Genomic DNA, 20,732 nt, shown 5'->3' on the forward strand with positions numbered 1-20,732 from the left:
ATTTGCCTCACTTTGCCAGAAAATTGAGGCACAAGACAGGTAAGTAACTCAGATTCAAAGAGACACTTTAGCTCAGTGGTACTCTCCTGTGAGTGATTTCTTCCCCCCTCCCCTGCCACCCCAGGGGACATAGGGCAGTGTCTGGAGGCATTTTGGATTGTCACAATGTGGGGGCATGGGGGGGCACTGACATCTACTGGGCTGAGGCCAGGGACGCGGCTAATCTGGGGGCTGAGGCACAGCAAAGAATGATCCTGCCCCAAACGTCCATAGTCCCAAGGTGGAGAAGCCTTGTTCTAGCTCCAGAGTCCACGCTGCCTCCGCAGTGAAATCATAACGATTTACTTCTCGTGAGATTCCTCCGAACCTGCCACCTGAGAAGTAACAGGAGTGCCACTAGTACGGTGCCTGGGGTGTGCCTTCCGCCAACCGGCTCTCCTCCTCGCTAACCCCCCGTCCCAGTTCCTCTCTCGCAAGAAGAGCAGGGTCAGAGTTCTAGATAACCAAGTTCTGCTTTGCAGAGTGAGCGGACAGCCGCAGAGCCCCCGCTTCATCATGGCCTCTGTGTATCAAACGTCTGGAGTCCATTATCCGTCCTTGGATTTCCTCGCCGGGTTGAATAACCGTTGTTTATGTTTGTGTTCACAGTCGACTTGGGAATAAGTGTCAAGGAGGATAATGTGGCCACTTCTTCCCCCAAGACAATGGAGATCAGCGCTGTTGCAGATGCCAACGGAAAGAATCTTGGGAAAGAGGCCAAACTTGAGGCACCAGCTGCTAAATCTCGTTTTTTCTTGACACTCTCGCGGCCTGTACCAGGACGTACTGGAGACCAAGCCACGGATTCATCCACTGGATCAGTGAAGCTTGATGTCAGCTCCAGTAACGCTCCAGGAAACAAAGAACCAAGTGAGAGCGTGGCACTTCCGGTGGCAGCTGCACTGGGGCACGACCCACATAAAACCCCAGGCCAGAGCCCGGCCGGGGACGGAGGCTTCTCTGCTGCTGGGGGACTGGCGCCTGCCCCACCTGAGTCAGGAGGAGCGGCCCCCTCCAAGCCCAGGGACTCCAGCTTCTTGGACAAACTCTTCAAACTGGACAAGGGACGGGAAAAGGCACCAGCCGACAGCCACCAGGAAGCCAAGGGTGCAGAGCGTCAAGACCAAGCCCAGGAGGTTTCCGGATCGTCCAGGCCATCTGATGATGTCCCTGCAGAGAGGGTAAGTGCTGGACAGGGGCGATCCGTTTTGTGACCACCAGCTCTGGGAGGGGGGCTCTGAGGGGCTGAGACAAAGGCACCTCCATCGCTCTACAGTCACCAAGCGGCCCCGACAAGGTCTCAAGCCGTCGACCCCTCTAGAACAAATAGCACATTGTGGTGGAGTGTCCCCATGTTTCTGTGGGTGGAAACATCTGTTTGCAGAGCAGTAACAGCTGTGACATCTGTTTTATGTAAAATAAGAGAGGAGGTGAGTTACATACAGATGAATTCGTCCTTCCATTTATCAAAGGTAGAGGAAGACAGATTACGTTTATGATCAATGGAGTCTGCAGGGAAAGACATTAGAAGAATAAAAATGGTCCCTGAAAGACTTCACTACCCTGCCTGGTCTCAGTAGGTTGTTCCCCATTCCGTGTGTTTATAGGCTTTTGTTGGAATACATTTCATTTCTTCTTTTTAATAGCCTGGATTGATCTTTAACTATCTTTTGCACCGAAGTGTGGGTTTAAATAAAGAGCTTTTATAGCTCTGGACAGGCTCTTTTATGTACTAATTATTTTCCAGCAAGCTGGAGTCATATCTTTGTAAAAACTAGATTTTTTTTTTTAAGGAGGTGTCCGGAATCAGCTTTTTTTTTCCCCCCTGCACAAAGAAAGGCAGGTTCTTTTGATCTTAAAAAAGAGTGTTGGCTTTTTATCTTGAGAGAGTTTGTTTGTATGTGGGCTGAGAAAGGAACTCCTTGAATGAAAAAGGAAATACAAGTTGTTATAATGTATTTTAAGGTACTTGTTTTTTTTAGTCATTGGGCTTTTAAATAACAGTATTTTTCCAAAATTTGGGACTGTAGTCAGCAGTAAGGTTAGAAGCAGGAAAAAATTAGTTGGGCTCAGTTTTTCATTACAGGGTTCTGTATCATGGCTGCTAATTTATTTGTCTAAATAACAACTAATTGCACTGCCCTGTTGCTAATAGCACTGGGTGTCTTTTATTGAGCACTTACAGTATCCCGGGCTCTGTACTAAACACTACATATAACATCCTCCTTAATGAAAGCGACTCTCATGTTAGTCTGCGGTTTTAATGTACCCAGGAGGGTGTCGAGAGTTATATTTGATTTTATTTTTTTAAAGATTTATTTGTTTATTTGACAGATCACAAGTAGGCAGAGAGGCAGGCAGAGAGAGAGGGGGAAGCAGGCTCCCTACTGAGCAGAGAGCCCGATGTGGGGCTCGATCCCAGGACCCTGAGATCATGACCTGAGCCGAAGGCAGAGGCTTAACCCACTGAGCCATCCAGGCGCCCCGAGAATTATATTTTAAATGTTAGGAAATAGTTCAACATTCTGGACAGTTACGACTGGGGAAAGACAGTCAGGCGTGTGTGTTCAGGTTCTTACTATCAGCATTCTTGCTGCTTCTGTGAATTTCTATGCCAAGAACTGATTTTCAGATTCTCTTTCAAAAGTTTAAAAAACTATCCTTCCAAATGGCCGCTTCCCCGCATGCTCCAGCTGAGGGCCAACTGAAGAGCTTTCTGATAATTCAAAGTAGGTCTTCAAACGCATCTGGGCATCACGTCTTACTGAGTGTGACCCTGCCAGCTACAGGTGAGACAAGGCTAGAGGGATAGCCATGACAGAGCTCTTGTCCTCAGGGACTTTGTGGTCCTACCAGAGAAGAGGTACAAAACCCCTGAGATTCTTGTGCGAGGTGCCAAGTGCTCTCCGTGGGGAGGCTGAGTGCTGCAGATACAAAGAGAATTGGCTTCGCAGGCTCAGGGAACCTTCCAGCAAACATATAGACCTGGAGCTGGAAAGTTACTTGTCTTGGGGCTAGAAACTAGTCATCAATATTCATGAATATGTGAGGAATTATTTACTACTTGACTCTGAGCAGAAACTCTTGAGTTCTATTATTGGTCCTGGTTCCTAAGGCCATTTGAAAGTTACGACTTTGAATAAAGACATGTTCCCTTCACTTGGGCATCCAAAGCCAACCCATTCCCCAAGTTAGGAAAAGATGGAGTTATTTATGGGAAGAGGATGAAGGACTGACCTTTGCCCGTTGTGGGGCTGGTGTCTAGTGACTCCTCCAGATCCCCCCACCTTAATTAAGAAAATCAGTTTAGGATCTGATACCTGACCCTTGAACGTTTTTAACCATAAAAGTCCAAAGCAACCAATCCATTCCTAGTCTAAGAAAAGTGCAGGACACTTTAGAGTTGGAATTTATCCACTCAGCTTTTTTATGAAAGGCTCTTAGGACCAGCACCTGAATTTGAGTGGAATGAGTTCCAAAATGAGATTTGATTCAGAAGATGGGGGCTTATGCTGGGAGCATGGCAAGTATCTGGTAGAGTCTAGCCCGTGGATGATATTTGAAAGTCACAGGGACCTCCCAGAAGACACGCGAGTTGGAACTTACCTCTTTTGAAAAAAGTGAGTTGACTCCCTCAGATTCACCAATGAGGTTTGCATCTGGTTTTGTTACACTACAGATGCCCATGTTTTTAGCGGCATATCAGTGAATCGGAGTATTGAGGGCCCACGCTGCACTGTACACATAGAAAACACAGAAAACCAGGAGGTAGTCATTTATGTCTCCTTTAGTCTGTGAACGTGCAGATACTCAAATCCATCTATCTGCAAAGGTCTTGAAAACAGCCTTCTGATTATTGAGATGTCTCGTCCAACCACTGGCTGCATGGTCTATATTGGGCGGGGGAGGGGGAGGAATCAATTCTTCCATAAGCATAATGAGGGAATCCAGCCCTCAGAAAGTAACACGAACAAAACTTCTCCATCCGTGGCTTTCTTGGTGGGAGTCCCGCATTATGCATAAATGGCCGTCAGTGTATTGATTCCGGATTCTCAGTGTAGATTATGTGTTGGGCTCAGCCGTGTCAGCTGTCCCTCCCCTCCCACCCCACAAACCTTTCCCCCCAGTCTCACTGCATGCTTCTTCCTGGATTGGAATTCCAACCACAAACCTGCAGAGCTGTGAATTGGGAGAAAGATGCCACCATTTCATTCTGAGAGAAGCACACAAATCTTCTGTGTTTTCAGAATGACAATCTTATTTTTGTGCCTCATAAAACTACATTCAGAGCATAGCATAATTAAAACAAGGCCAGAATTCATGAACAAATGAAGCATTTACTACATAGGCCAAAGAAAAGATAAATTATATGCTTGAAAGGTTTCACTGAGCTGTGATTCACACAAACCAACGTGTTGGCAGGGACGACGAGATTTTTTTTTTTTTAATTTTTCTAGCCCCTCAACAATTGGACCAGAGTTATAAGATATGCATTTAAGAGATTCATTGCAAAAAAAAAAAAAAAAAAAGGTCCTATAATGAGAATTTGATCTTTATCCATTAACCAAGAAACCAAACACTATATATCTGTTGCCAACCAATAATTCCAGAAGGGTCTTTGGAAGGGGGGGGTGGGGGGTGGTGCTTAACCTGTTACCACAGATTCAGGAGATTTAAACAAGAAATACGCCTTTCTTTAAAAGTTTAAGCAAATTCTCCAACTGTTATTTAAACACCAACCTTGGCAAAGCATGTAAAAGATAAATCACCGTCTAGTCCTTCAAAAATCATATCATTTTAATATTAAGAGATGAGATTTGTTAAAGGGATGCGTGGTGAGAAGTGACACCAATCCTCAAATTCATTCTGGCTGTAGATATTAAGAAAGAGACCCCGTGGTTTTGCTTCCTTGTGTCCTTTTCTCTCTGGAACTCACTTCGTCCAGGCTTTTATCCTCCACAAAATCTGTTCGTGTCAAAGTGGCCATGACGTCGCACCTCCCCAACCCTCATCATGGCTGCCAAACCCCCTGTGTGTCGGTCCTGTCCCACTGGCCTTGCCAGTCACATCGGCCACCCTTCCTCACCTGGTCCCTCCGCCCGACGCTGCCCGCAGTTCCTTAATCTCCATTCCTGGATCTTACCCTCTAAACCTCGGAGTTCCCCAGACTTTCATCCTTAGACATCTTCTCTGACGGCTCTTCCTTCCATAGAGACGCCCCCTGCCCCAAGGGTTAAATATACAGCCACCGGCTGACAAGTCCCAAATTCATGTCTGTAGCCCAGGCCCACCCCGAAAGTCGAGCCTTAAGTATCCAGCCACCTCTTGACATGGGTACTTGAATTTCAACATCTCCATTCAAAGGTTCGCCCAGCATGGGCAACACTGGGCTCCTCTCCTACACCTCGCAGCAAGCAACAGCATGCCTACCCGTGTCATCCACAGGCTTCCTCATCTCACTAAATGGCAACTCCACCCTGCCACTGCTATTAGTGGTAGAAATGGAGTTCAAGAACCAGGATTTCTAGACTCCTACATGGTGAAAAGTAGGGAATTAAAACATAAGCATTGTAGTCAAGTAGCTTAAGTGTTCAACTCGGCCTCTGCTGCCTACTGGCTATGTGACCTTGGACAAGTGACTAAACCTTTCCGAGCCTCGGTTTCTTCTTCTGTAAAATGGGGATATCAATAGTGCTGAGCACATTTTCCCATTATTCACACTTGCCACAGTTAAAAGAGATAAGCCATGTAGAGAACTTAGCACCAAGATGTTGCATTTTGAGAAAAAGAGTATTTATTAGCTATTATTAGTATCATGGTCCACACCACCCCCCCCGGCATTAATCAATATTTTTGTCTTTCTACTCTGGTCTTCTGTAGTCCTCAGTCAAAGCTCACTGAGATAGCACAGTTGGGTCTAATTTGAAAGCTATATCACCAAAGTCAGAAAGTCCTGATTTGGATTAAAGGAAAGAAAGAAAAGAGGCAGGAGTTATAAAATTACTAGAGAAAGAATAGAAGTTCAGTGCCCTTGCCTACAAGCCATGGTTCCTTAGTCTGACATTCAAGGGTCTCCACCAGCTTTTCTCTGTGTTTCCCACTGTATTTTCCACTATTCCCTTGAATGTACCCAGTCAGAATTCTCCCCATGTGACCTGCTTGATGCCGCCTGCTTCCCCGCATTTTTTCCACCAGTCTCTCTCTTTCTCTCTTTACCAAAAATTCACTTCACCTTCAAGTGCCAAGTTCTCCATGAGGCTGACAAGATGTCCCAACTTCTGGGTGGTTTCTGGTGACATGAATCCTCCAATATTTGTTATTTATGCTCTATGTTAAGTCAGATTCAGTAACAAAATCGCTTTGAAGGAAGCATAATATCGAAACTTCAAAACTTAAGTAGGAATTCCTGTAATCTTTACCATTTTACAGAGGAAGAAATCTAAGCTTTAGGGAAGCCAAGTCACTGACACCAACCTACATAGCTAAAGAGAATTGCCCATCCCCCAAGCCCATACTTTCCATGCTCAACATTATATTTTTACCAAATTGTTGAAATTTGTGCAGTAGGGTTGTGACTAGGTGAGAGTGAATTATTTGTTTGAGGAAATTGTTATTTAATTGTTTTTAAGGAGTTAGGATGTACAACATTGGAAGTAACAAGTTAAAATTCAAAAAATTTAAAAATCACCTAATTCCCATGTTAGAGCGCCAAGTGAATTTTAAGCTGTGTTTTTATTTTGTTTTGTCTACCTTATGGCCTCAAGGCCATGCCATTCCAAGAGGTAAAGAGAATTATCCACCCCAAAGACTTCGTCAGTAGGGAGGGAAACTGTTCTAAATTAGGCAAATTATGAAGTAAGCAAGGTTTTTAGCTAAGATACTGTAATTTTTGTAAATTATATGGATTCAGTACTAAGAAACGTTTGATATGAACTGTTTTCAGCAGCAGAGATGATGTCCAAGTGTTAAGAGCCCAAGGGATCCAGGGCCGAGTCCAGATTCTTCAAATAATGATAATTGCCTCCCTTTTTAATAATTCATTATTCATAGGCTCTGTAGTAAGCACTTTGCATATTTTACCTGCTTTGATTCTTCTAACAACACAAGAAGGCAGGTGTTTTTATTGCCATTTATTTATTTATTTATTAAAGATTTTATTTATTTATTTGGCAGAGAAAGAGAGATCACAAGTAGGGAGAGAGGCAGGCAGAGGGAGAGGGGGAAGCAGGCTCCCCGCTGAGCAGAGAGCCCGATGCAGGGCTCGATCCCAGGACCCTGAGATCATGACCTGAGCCGAAGGCAGAGGCCCAACCCACTGAGCCACCCAGGCACCCCTTTATTTCCATTTAACAGATGAGGGAGCTAGAGCTCAGAGAAGTTAAGTTACTTGCCCAAGACCACACAGCTAAGTTAATGGCAAAACCATAATCAAGATTCATGAGTTGCCAAAACCCAGGACACTCAGTCATTTCAAAACCTTGTGTTTTCATCCAGAAGTGGAAGATACTGCCTTCCTGAGGCGGGATTGTAAGGTCAGAGGATGATACAGGCAGTCAATAGTAATGTTGCTAAATAAAACAGTATATTTTCTAAGTTCTCAGAAAGTGAGAAATAAAGAAAAAACTAGATAAAATGGTCTTCCTGCGTGATGGAGTTTGGGTGGTCTATCATTTAGGGTGCCTTTGGCTGCAAGTAAAAAAAAAAAAAAAAACAAAAACAAACCCACCCAGTCACTAGTGGCATAGTTAATGAGGAGAAAGCATTATTTCTTGAGCATGGTGAGAATTCTAGAGCTAGGGGGTTTACGTTGGTTCAACATCTTCATACTCCAGGACAAGTCAGTCTCCAGGGCCTGCCGTGGATTGTTGGCGTGGTTCACAGGTTTGGCCACCTGTGGTTTCCATGTGGCCCCCAGAGTTCCAAGTAGGGTACCTCCATGGTCATAGTGTCCTTTCAAAGGGAAGAGGAGTTTCCTAAGAGTTCCCTGTTGTAAATTCAGTTGCATATCTGTGTCAAGGTCCAAGGAGGGCTTGTCAAGTTTCTTTGGTAGAAAGCAGACTCTGCTAGCAAAGATAGTATGTTATGGATGGAAACCAGATATATTTTTTCTATCCAAGTTTATATCAGGAAATCACCGAGTGCATGAAACTGCAGAGGCTGTTCCAGTATCCCCGACTCCTATGGTAATTTACTTGAACTTACTCACAGCACAACTGTCTAATTTGACTATGGCCCACAGTAAGAAATAGATTTTACATCTTGATCTGGTAGACATGCCCATGAATGCAACAAAGAATTCACAGAACACTGCTGTTTTCACAGTGTGGAACACACATTAGTATTTTGTATTCTTTTCTGTTCTATGATGTTTGATTTTTTTTAAGATTTTATTTATTTATTTGACAGAGGGGGAGAAATCACAAGTAGGCAAAGAGGCAGGCAGAGAGAGAGAGGAGGAAGCAGGCTCCCTGCCAAGCAGAGAGATGTGGGGCTCCATCCTGGGACCCCAACATCATGACCCAAGCCGAAGGCAGAGGCCCAACCCACTGAGCCACCCAGGCACCCCATGTTTGATGTTTTTAATGCTGGTTTTGACCCACTGAATTACTTTCTAATCTACTAATGGTCACAACATGAAGTTCAAAAAATTTTCTTCTACCATAATCACCCTTCTCACGTACAGAGACAGTGATCTTGAGGGATGTGGCTGTGTCTTAAGCAACTAAGTATTCCCAGTGCCTGGTACACTGCCTGGCATATAGTGATGTTCGATAGATGAACTTGACAAGAATAAAGATGGCACACATCATGTTACGACCTTGCAAAGAATCTTGGAACATATTCTCGCTATCAGCTCTGCTTAACGCAACTTTAAAAAGAAAATGACTTCAAAATGTATGCATGATACAGATGCCTTCGGTGAGCTAAAGTATGCCGAATCATATATCTGTATCATTTATTTAGTATTTTTTAAAGGTTTTATTGATTTATTTAGAAAGATGTATATAGAGAGAGCATGCGGGTGGCGGGGGATGGGGCGTGGAGCAGAGAGAAAGGGACAAGCAGACTCCGTGCCAAGTGAAGAGTCCGATGGAGGGCTCCATCTCAAGACCCCAGGATCATGACCTGAGCTGAAACCAAGAGTCAGATGTTTAACTGAGCCACCCAGGTGCCCCTTGGTATTTTAATTCAGTCTTTAGCATGTTATGGTGTTAATCATCATGGTTGAATATCAAGCGAATGGTGTTTTGCAATGAGTATGCAAAATAAATTTTGAGTTTACTTTCCCTTTGGTGCTATCCAGTCTGAGTCCCTCCCTGCAAGGCTCTAATAACAGCCCTAATTTATTGAGCATTTGCTAACTCACAGACAGTTGAAGTAACTTTCATGAGGTCCTACGGCTAGAAAGCAAGAGAGCTGGAATTCATCACCAGTGCCCACACGCTTAGCCCCTGTGCCTGTAAGTTCCAGAAGAGGAAATTTTTGAAACCTTTTGAAACATCTTACATTTAAAAAAAAAAAAAGTCTGAAGCTAATACTTTGGGACATTCGCTAATTCTGTGGAACATCAGTCCAACGAGATCCACCTTGAAACAGGGCTCACCATCAAAATGTTTCAGAAAATAAAACTTGCCTTATCTTCTCTACTGAAGATTCACAGTGGACTCAGCCTCCTTAGGGCCTGAGAAGTTCTACGGCTTTACTTCGCTTTGTTTAACAGAGCATTTCTCAGACTTAATTACCCATAAAACTACTAGCCGCCTAACCGGTTGGGCGTAGCTTCTGAGGGACTGTTCTTGGAAATGCTGAGCTAGGCGTGTAGACCCAAATTGGAAAATGGCCTCTTGCAGGATGCAGCAAACCACAGATAAGATTTTATTTGAACTTCAGTGTTTTAATATTTTAATAGATGGATACTGTTTTAAAATGAACAAAGTTGACAATATCTTAAAATTATGAAATTCCAATACAGTTCCAGGTTTCAGATGTTTCTGGAAAGTGGGAAGTTTCATCCTGGACAGGATGTGAGTTGTGGCTGACCCTTGGAATGGGGCATTCTCTCTCTAGCTCCTCCGGTCCCCACTCCTCCCTTGTTCCCAACAGTGCGGCGTGGGAGTTGTCCTTCAACACGTGCATGATTATTTTTTTGCGGCAAGGTTGCGAGTAAAGTGAAATATCTCCATCACAGACCACTTTGCTTCCTTCCTACATTTATCACCATTTGAAGCTACTTAGGGGACCATCTGGTTACTAAACTACAAATCCAGCCTGAGAGTTAATCTGCGGGCAGGTGTCGAACAATAAATAAGAGGCTTGAATGTGCTCAAGTATTCGTTCAACAAACATCTGAGGACTTTCTTTGTGCCAGGAATGATTTTAGGGATAGAATGATGTACCTCATGAAAGCTTTCATTCCAATGAAGAAAGCAACAATAAATAAGAAAATAAACAAACAGGGGTGCCTGGGTGGCTCGGTCGGTTAAGCATCTGACTCTTGGTTTCAGCTCAGGTCATGATCTCAGGGTCATGAACTTGAGCCCCGCATTGGGGGAGTGCAGAGTCTGCTTGAAATTCTCCCTCTCCCCCAACCTCTGCCCCTCCTCCCACTTTCTCTGTCCAAATTAAATAAATAAATAAATAGATAGATAGATAGATAAAATCTTTAAAAAGAGAAAGAACAAATAAATAAATAAAAAGAGCTATGAATGAAATCATCAGGGAGAAAGTGGAGTGGAGAGGTAGCAGATAACTAAGTGGGCAGGAGGCAGGTCCAAGGAGTTCGGTCTAACCTACAAATTCAGGGAAAAGGATGGGACTTTTTTTTCTTTTTCTGTACAAAGCCGAACGATTCTTAGAAGGTCTGCAGCCGAATTTTGGCAGCCTGCAAAACAGTTTTCTCGCTACTGAGAAGTGTTTGTTAAACAGATGACAAACATATTCTAGGCTATGGGTCATTAGCTTTTATATTCTGAAGGACTTTTTTAAAAAACTGGATATTTTCCCTCGAATAAGTGTGAAAGGCCATGATCACTCTCGAGCTTGCACATGTTAGAAGAGAAGAGTCTTCCACAAATCCTTTCTGCCCAACGGGACTTGCCCCAGGAACCACTCTCCACCCGCTCTTTGCCCACAGCAACTGTATTTTTCCATTTCACATCCTACAGAGTGGGCTTGGAGAAGGCGTCCCAAAGCACTGACTGCTGCAAAAATAAAACAAAACCAAGAGGCAAGAAAAGCACATTTCAGTGCTTAATTCTCTACCCACATTTCACTTGCTGTTGGAAATCAAGTTGACAAATTCACTTACCCTGCAAGTGGACGAGTTCTGAGCGAGAAAATGGAAAACCTTACTGGCAGGAAGCGAGTGTGAATTGCTTTCTTTGATAGATTCCTTTCCCCCCCTTCCAACTCCGACCACAATGAACAACTGCTTTATTTAATCTTATAAATACAACATCTCTGCATCTGTCAACCCCATAGATTAATGAGGCCCTACGTACCTCGTATAGGTGCCGAGCCCCGAGACGCGTTCTTAATACCCCGAGGTTAGGTCTGCAGAGTGTTAAAGCAGGTGGTGATCTTAGGATTTACAATAAAGAGCGTCAGACTGGATAGCTGGTCCAGCCCAGTCTATTTCAACTAGAATAAGCAGGTGAAATGAACACTGTTGCCTCTCTTCTAAAAACAGGAGGGAAAATGGGTAAGTAGAACATTTTTAGATCTGTGTCACGCAGCTTAGGTTGCCCTCTTAGGAAACACGCCAGAAGACAAAGAAAAGATAGGTTTCGCATTTCAGTGTATTTATGTTATGTGTATTGCCCTCTGAAGTCTTTGGTAATTTCTTAATTAGGAAGCTTGTCTCAACGATGGCACGTCAGCTGTCTCGAATAATGTGCTTTTTGAACAAGCCACTTGACATCTAGTAATTTATTGAGAAAATGGGCAAAATTTTATCTACAAGGCTTTTTTTTTTTTTTTCATTCCAGTGATGTCTGTAAGAGGAAAGTTGGGAAGATTAAAACAGTCCAATAAGGTAGCTGTTCTGTTGATTACGGGACTCCCTTACACCGGACATCATAAGCCAGCATGACACAGACCTGGAAGGAGTGACCTGTGAAGACAGTGTTACAGGAGAAGAGCAGGGCTCAAAACAAGAAGGATCCTTATAGGGAAAAATCTTCTGCCCACTGGCCCACATGTACACATTCTTTTGGAACCCAAAGAGGGGCGTGGAATGAAAAATTACACGTTGTTTTTTTTTTTTTTTTAAGATTTTATTTATTTATTTATTTGACAGAGAGGGAGAGATCACAACTAGGCAGAGCAGCAGGCAGAGAGAGGGGTAAGCAGGCTCCCCGCTGAGCAGAGAGCCTGATGCGGGGCTTGATTCCAGGACCCTGAGATCATGACCCAAGCCGAAGGCAGAGGCTTAACCCACTGAGCCACCCAGACACCCCCAAAATTACACATTATCGATAGCAATCGTTTTCAGTAGTGGAGTAATGGAATAATGGGTGCCAGTTACGTTTTTCTTTTTTGCTCATCCCTTTTCTTTCAGTTTTATAAAAGCAGCAAGCACAGGGCCCTGCCAGGCTGAGTTAAAGGGCATGCTGCAATCCAGGTAATGTCCAGGTCCTTCCAGCAGAGTGCGCTGTAAGGCTTGCGGCATCCCTGGTGGCCCGCCGTAAGGCTGCTAATAACCGTTTCCACAAGTTCTTTTTTTCTTGACTGGAATTCCGGAACTGTGCAATCCAGAACTAGGATGGCAAGTCCCTGTTCAGAAATAACACTGGATCTTTAAATACACTTGGAACCGATGTGTAGTAATCTCCAGTAGGGGATGAGAAAGAGGAATTTGGCTGTGGACGGGTGATCTTTGAAGCCTTCCATAACTGGCATTTCTTGGGCGTTGTGTTCTTTCCCTATTTTTGCCCTGAGCTTAAACAACGTGGATGCCTTTTTATCAGCCGGTGTGAATTTGGGCGGGAAGAGTGGGGAAAATAAAAATTAGCTACAGTGACCAACTTGACCAACTCTCCTTAGATGGTTTTGAGCTCCGTGGGAAAACAAAGTAAATGTATTATATGTAACGTAGGAAACAGATATATAGGCAGGGAGTTGTTGTTTTGTTTTGTTTTGTTTTTTTGTAAGATTGTATTTATTTATTTGACAGACAGAGATCACAAGCAGGCAGAGAGGCAGGCAGAGAGAGAGAGAGAGGAGGAAGCAGGCTCCCTGCAGAGCAGAGAGCCCGATGCGGGGCTCGATCCCAGGACTCTGGGATCATGACCCGAGCCGAAGGCAGAGGCTTTAACCCACTGAGCCACCGAGGTGCCCCTAGGCAGGGAATTTTGAAGGTCCCCCAGAACAGTTTTAGGAGACTTTGGTTTTGGAGTTCCTTTCTTGCTTATTAATTTACTTTCCCTTCTGGGCAAATGGGAAGATGACTTCTACAAGAATTAACCAAATTCCATTTTTCTCCCTCAATCTGACAATGGCTCCGTGCAGGTGATGGGACTTTCAGAGGAAGACAGTCTGGAGACCATTGCTGCCTAGCACACGATGCTCTTTGTGCCACTGGGGCATCCAAGTGGGAGAGGAAACAGAGCTTTCCCTTTTATCCCGGGCAGCATGTGGCTCAAATTTCTAACAGATGGAAAGGAATGGAGTAATGGGTTTCTGTACCATTCAGTGTTCTTTGGACAAATTTTCTTGTGTTAAACTGTAAGCTAGGAGCTGATTCTCAGTACAATGATTCAAACCAAAACCCGGGACATACCATCAGTGAAGAAACCTAGATGAGGGAGACATTTATCACTAATAGCTCCAGACAAGGCTTTCATGCCTTGTGTTTTCACTTTAACAACATAGACATTGCTTGAAGAGGCCGAGATCCAGTTGATAATTCACAGTTGAAGGAAGGTGCCAGGAGTTCCATATGGGTTTTATTATAGACAATCAAATTATGATAAGGCAGCATTATTTTTCAACATGACAAATTGTGATCACTTAACTAGTGTCCCTGTCTGTTTGCCCTTTGAAGCCAACAGCAAGGGGGGAAAATAGGCTTCTTCCACACAGATGGAAAACAAGCTGACACCATGAACACCTGTTTGTATCAAAGAAGTTTCCAGATATTTCCTGGGGAGTGTGTTTGTTTCAGTCTAAAATTTCTGTTCGCTGAGCATGATCTGGAGGCCTGATGAGAATAGCAAAGACATATTTGTAGTTAGGAACAAAGATCATTCTACAAATAACTCAATATGTAAGGCATCATCTTTCCAACTGTATTTAGTTTCGCCCTCTGGGAGTTTTTTAAAATTTGGAATTAGTCGCCTACATTTTGTTTTAATTTTGATTTTTATACATAATACCTGGCTCAAATTAAGAAATTCTAAAAATGGTCTACCTGTCTACCAATGCCATCCCCAGTAGATAATTACCGGTTACATTTTTAAGTGCATCCTTCCAGGATCTCTCTAGACATACATAAGCAAATGCAAGCATAAATTTTTATTCCTTTTTTTTTTTTTACACAGAAGATGATATAATATACACTCGGTTCTAGTCCATGCTTTTTTTTTTCAGACAACACTATTTCAATACCTGTACAGCTTCCTCATTTCTAACACTCATGTACTATTCCGTTGTGTGAGTATTCCAAGATCTAGTTTTCCTGGACCCAAACAATGACATTGGGCTGGTTTCCCAACATTTGCTAGTGCCCCACAGTAAACAACTTCATGAGTTTGGTTTTTCACACGTGTGTGACTTGAAGTTGAGAGTCAATGCTTAGAAGCAGAATTGCTAGAAAAAAGAGTCTGTTCTTTTTTAAAAATTTTGGTAGATAATGCCAAATTGCCCTCAATCGGGACTAAACTAATTTACATTCTGAACAGCAGTAAACAAGACTGCTTGGTTCTCAAACCAGCCTCCCAATGGAACGTTTCCAAACTTTCGGACTTTTATTTTTTTCCTCTCAATCTTTCCTTTAATGGCGTCTGGATTTTGAGTCACAGTTATAAAAGTCTTCTCCATCCAAAATTATAAATATTTTTCTCGTGTTTTCTTCTAGCGTTTTTATCCACTTGGATTTTGTTCTTCTATAGGGTTGACTTAGGGCACCAAGTTGATTTGCTTTCATATGACCACCTGGTCCCTGTATGTTTGATTAAATAGTCCTCCGCTTTGAATAGATTTGAGGTGTCCTCTTTATCATACCCTAAATTCCTATATGTCCCGGGATAATATGTGTCATATAGCAGGGAAGAAGAATAGAGACAAGAGAAATTAAAATAGAACAACTCTTGGTTTTGAGCAAACACCTGAAGGAACGGAGTTGGCAGGGGTAAGGCAGCATGGAGCGTACATGCTTTTTGCCTTGGAAATAATTTGGGTCTGGAGTCAAATTCCAGTTCTACTCTACAACCATATGCAAGTTATCTATCCTTCTCATGCATCGATTTATTCATCAGTAAAAAAAACAAAAAACCCTAAAACTGCATATAGTACATACTTCACGGAATCTTTGTAAGAATTACATGAAGCCTTTTGGGACACCTGGGTGGCTCAATCAGTTAGGCATCTGCCTTCGGTTCAGGTCATGATCCCGGGGTCCTGGGATCAAGCCCCACATCGGGTTCCCTGGTCAGTGGGGAGCCTGCTTCTCCCTCTACCCCTCCCCCCATTCATGGTCTCTTTCTTTCCCTCTCCCCACCTTTTCTCTCTCTTTCTCCCTGACAAATAAATAAGTAAAAAAAAAAAAAAAAAAAAAAAGAATTGCATCAGGCCTTTTTAACTAGTTTAGTAGGGCCTGACACATAAAGGTTGGTCATGATTATTATCATTGACCTTTTTTGCTCGTTATACTTTCCTCAAAGAATTCATGGCTGCAGAATATCCCATCACATGGAATGTGTTCATTCCTACATGTAGAAATGTAGGTTAATGTAGCCTAGAGGTTAATCTCATACGCAAATACCATGTACAAATTTATTGACCTATTCCAGAATTGTTGGACTTTTCATTGATTCTTCATTCTTACTCTTCCAGAACTATCCTCAAATGATTTTTTTTTTAAATTTTAATCTTGAAATTATTGTAGATTCACATGCGGTTGTAAGAGATGATACAAAGAAATCCCTTTATCCGGGATCCCTCAGTGGTAACATCTTGCAAAACTATGATACAATATCACAATCAGGATATTGACATTGATACGGCCCCATGGAGAACATGTCCACTTCATGCTGCCCTCCTCTCCGTACCTCCACTTCCCTTCCAGCTCCACCCTCTTGCCCAACTTCTGGCAAACCCCCATCTGTTCTCTGTTTCAATAGTTAGGTCCTTTCAACAACGGTATATAAATGGAGTCACGCAGTCGGTACACTCTTCGGACAGGCTTCTTTCCTCCAGCAGAATTTTCTGGAGGCTCGTCGAGGTCATTAAGTCTATCAATACAAATTGTTCCTTTCCTTCCTTTTTTATTGCTGAAGACTATTCTCTGCTACGGAGAGATCACATTTTGTCTAGCCATTCATCCCTTGAAACACATTTAGTTGTTTCTGGTTTGGGGCTATTACAAACAAAGTTGCTATAAACTTTCATGTGCAGGTTTTTCTGTGAATATATGTCTTCATTTCACTGGTGAAAAAAAAAGCCCAGGATATTGCAATTGCTGGGTTGTATTGTGGTTGTGTATTTAGTTTGTCAAGAAACTGGCAAACCCTTTTCCACACAGGCTGTGCCATTGCTGCCCACCAGCAAGCCATGTGTGAGCGATCTAGTTTTTCTGCCTCCTTGTCAGCACTTTTTTGCTCAGTGGCTGCTCTTATTTGCAGGTTGCTGGCTCCTCCATTTCCAAGTCTAGGATCTATGAGGCAAGAAGAAACCCCAGGGCCCTCCCCTCCCCAGGGTTCCTCCATTTCCTAGCTGGTCTGTCTTTTCCTCTCCACCTGGCAGAGAGAAAGCAGGGACTTCCCATTGTGCTTACTGGAAGGATAAGGAAACGTCATATTCTCCATCTTTCTGGAACCAGAAGTCATGTTCTCTTTAAAAGTCAGTCTAAGAAGGAAAAAGAAAAACTACAGTTCAAGGAAAGGACTCAAGTTCAAGGTGAGGATTTCAGTGGAAAGTCCATAAAGCTGTCACTGGGGAAGGTCCCCCGGCAGACCCACAACCTCTGTGCACTGGGCAGGAGGGGCTCACCCTCCCGTTAGGCGAGACTTGCGACCCAGCTGCACCTGGGAACTCAGCGAGGCAGAAGTCAGAGTCTTCAGGGATGTCAGGAGACGATGCCATGGGGCAGAGGAGGGAGTTGGAGGTCTCCTCAGTTCCTGGAGTCCTGTCCAACCATGTATCCTCCACTCAGAGTGCTTTGTCCTGGGTAAAGAGGTACTAATCGTTATCCGCTTCCTCAGAGGATAACCGCTGTGGCAGGATTTCCCTGTCGGTCCCCCAAGGACCACCACTTATTTCCAGGAAGTTCAATAAATGTCCCTGTGTGTCTAATCTGGGATCACAGAGATAATGATTGCCTCTTGCCCCCCGCAGGAATCGCCTGTCCGGGAGCTGGCCGTGGCCTAGAACCAGGCCCTTCCCCTCCCTGTGAGGAACACTGGGAGCCCATGGGCTGTGGGGCCAGAGGGCCTCAGAGCAGCTGACCCAGCCTGGACATCAGGGGCCTTCCAGAAAAGATTCCTCCCCCGCCCCCACACGTCCGTTCCTGGAGGACTTCACCCAGCACCAAATCACCATCTGTTCCCTCGTGTTCATTTGTTGTCTTGCAATCGCCACTGCTTGAGGCATAAGTTACATTTATTGGTTCATCTGTATTTTTGTTTGGTTTTGCTTTGCTCCGCTGCTAGAAGGTCAGCTCTCTGAGGACAAGGCACTGTGTGTCTCAGTCCCTGCTCTATGCCCAGTGACTTGGTCCATGTCATGTGCCTGGTAGACACCTGGTAGTTTCTTTCCTAATTCTTTTGCTATCACAGGCAATCCCAGACATTCTAGGGATTCAAAAGTCCAGTCCAATTTTAAAACTTCAATCTCGGGGCACCTGGGGGGCTCAGTGGGTTGAGCTTCTGCCTTTGGCTCAGGTCATGACCCCAGGGTCCTGGAATCAAGTCCCACATGGGGCTCCCTGCTCAGCGGAGAGCCTGCTTCTCCCGCTGCCTGCTGCTCCCCTTGCTTATGCTCACTCGTGTGCACTCTCTCTCCCTGACAAATAAATAAATAAAATCTTTAAAAAATTAAAAAAAAAAAAACCTTCCATCTCCTATCCATTTTAACATTCATCCCAGTTTCTTCTGGAATCAAGCTGTGATGCAACCTTGGGCTTACCATCTGGAGGGGGTAGGATTTTCCCTTCTATTTCTCCTCTGCCCCCAGGTGTGTACATCTGGGGAGGAGGGATGGAGAGATGAGACTTCTAGTTTTTTTGCCTTTTGGTGCCATTGTCCTCTCTTGACTCTTTGCATTTTTTGCATTGCAGGCAACCACAGACGTCCTCTGGGACGGAGATGTGCCTTCTCTGCCTTAAATTTCCCTGCGGGAACTCTCTACTTTCTGCTGCCCTTGAGTCTCATTGCCTGCTCCCCACCCCTGTGGTGAGGGACAGCAAGGCTGCTCCAGCCCAGAAACCTTCCACAGCCCCTGTTCCTTAAGCGGGCACTCTGCATGTCCTCAATCCGGCTCAGGGTGGCATATCCCTAACCACCATGACTGCCATAGCCCCTCCACCATAGTTGAACTAAATAACCTCACCCCAAACCTTCCCTCCTCATCTTCTCTACATTTTTCATGCTCTTATCTCTGGCTAAAACCCCTCCCCCACCTCCACCCATCTTCTCCCTGTGACGGGCTCCATGGCCAAGGGCAACACTGCTTTGTCCTCAGGTCTTCCCTCCTCTTGACTCTGGTTGTTCTCAGCCCCGGGGCATCCTGCAATCCCCCAGGACTCTGTAGACCTCCAGAAAGTCTCATTCAGTTGGTCTGAGCAGGGTCTGGGCAGGGGCATTGGCTTAACCACTGCCCATATGGTTCCAATGTGCCATCCAAGTAGGCGTCCATGGGCCAGAGGGACTCACTTGTCTTTTACTCAGAGGACTGTCCTTTCTCCCAGCCTTTGTCCACTACAGACTGACCGCAGAGGGAGGCCTTGTGGAATAGTGAGCATTCATGGGAAGCTTACCAGATGCTATGGCTTGTCCTGAGTCCTGTACGTGGACTCTCCCCTTTACTGCCCCAACCGCTCTAGGAGGCGGCCCCAGAGCCCGGGCTGACACCTGTGGTTTCTCTGCAGTTTGGGTCTAGTCCAACTCCCCCCGCCCCCATAGCTACTGAACGCAGATGAGGAAACGAGTGATGGCTTTGTCCTAGGCCACACGTAAGTCAGACCCAGTGCAACATTTCTCAGTGAGATTTATTCCTGTTACTGCTTTCGTGATGGCTCCTCTTCCAAAACACCTGTTTGGTTATTTATGTAATTTTTTTTTAATTTCAAATTTTATTTCAAATGTTCTTTGTACTCAGATTCACCTACGCAAAAATATCCATAGTACTGAAGGTTTGATGCTGGGAATATTTTTCTTTCTTTCTTTTTTTTTTTTTTAAAGATTTTATTTATTCATTTGACAGAGAGAGATCACAAGCAGGCAGAGAGGCAGGTAGAGAGAGAGGAGGATGCAGGCTCCCCGCTGAGCAGAGAGCCCGATGCGGGGCTCGATCCCAGGACCCTGAGATCATGACCTGAGCTGAAGGCAGACACTTCACTAACTGAGCCACGCAGGCACCCCTAGAACCTGTTTATTAAAAGAGCATCTCCTCCAACACAAACAGTTTTTGCCTGGAATTTGCTAGAAAACCTAACAAGATTTTTAAGTCCATGTCTCTTAGCTGCTTTTAGTTTTACAAAGTTCCAGACCTTTATAAGACATTTCATGAGAGGCAGCTCTCCCTTTGGAAAGAGTGCTGGGGCTGAGGGAACCCTAGGGATACATGTGTCATTATTACCTTTTCAAATATTCATCAAAATGGGTGTTTGTATTTTTATAGCCCTTCCACAAAAGCCCCATTTTTAATGCAGATGATTCTGGCCTGGCCTCTGGCATTAGGCTAGTCTTGTGCCCATAACCCACATGCCAAGTGAGCACCGAGAACAGGGGTATAGAAACTCAGGAGGGAATACATAGATGCTGTGGACGGCAAGACCCAGAAAGACATCAGTGAAGAATGGATGGGTTTGAAGTAACCTGGCTTAGCCCAGGGTCATGAGCATAGAGATACAGCAAGCAGCACAGGTTTGGAATGCTTCCTACCCTCCTGCCTGAGTCAGAAGAAAAAAATCAGTTCCTGTATCGTATCCCTTGGACCGATAAACTCCCAGATCCCCAAAACAGAGTTATTATTTCAAAACATCATACTGTCAGGGACATCTGGGCAGCTCAGTCAGTTGACCAACTCTTGATTGCAGCTCAGGTCATGATCGTGGAGAGGTGAGATTGAGCCCCACATCAGGTGCCGCGCTGAGTGCACAGTCTACCTGAGATTCTCCCTCACCCTCTGCTCCTCCCCCTGCTTGCACTCTCTCTCTCTTTAAAATGGGTCAGTAAGGGGCGCCGGGGTGGCTCAGTGGGTTAAAACCTCTGCCTTCGGCTCAGGTCATGATCCCAGGGTCCTGGGACCAAGCCACG

At 44.5% G+C, this 20,732-nt stretch overlaps 1 protein-coding gene across 7 annotated transcripts in view; it reads left to right on the forward strand.

Moving 5' to 3' along the window:
• The window catches only part of BCAS1 (brain enriched myelin associated protein 1), a 90,769-nt gene that overhangs the window by 30,801 nt on the left and 39,236 nt on the right, over nucleotides 1-20,732 (forward strand). For all 7 annotated transcript variants that reach the window (XM_032878942.1, XM_032878947.1, XM_032878946.1 and 4 more), the window contains exon 4: nucleotides 649-1,220. In XM_032878942.1, the coding sequence (XP_032734833.1) occupies nucleotides 649-1,220 (572 nt within the window). The remainder of the gene's footprint in view (nucleotides 1-648; nucleotides 1,221-20,732) is intronic.

The sequence above is a fragment of the Lontra canadensis genome, unplaced genomic scaffold (assembly GCF_010015895.1).
Source record: "Lontra canadensis isolate GAN:19392208 unplaced genomic scaffold, GSC_riverotter_1.0 scaffold65, whole genome shotgun sequence".
Classification (NCBI taxonomy): Eukaryota; Metazoa; Chordata; class Mammalia; order Carnivora; family Mustelidae; genus Lontra; species Lontra canadensis.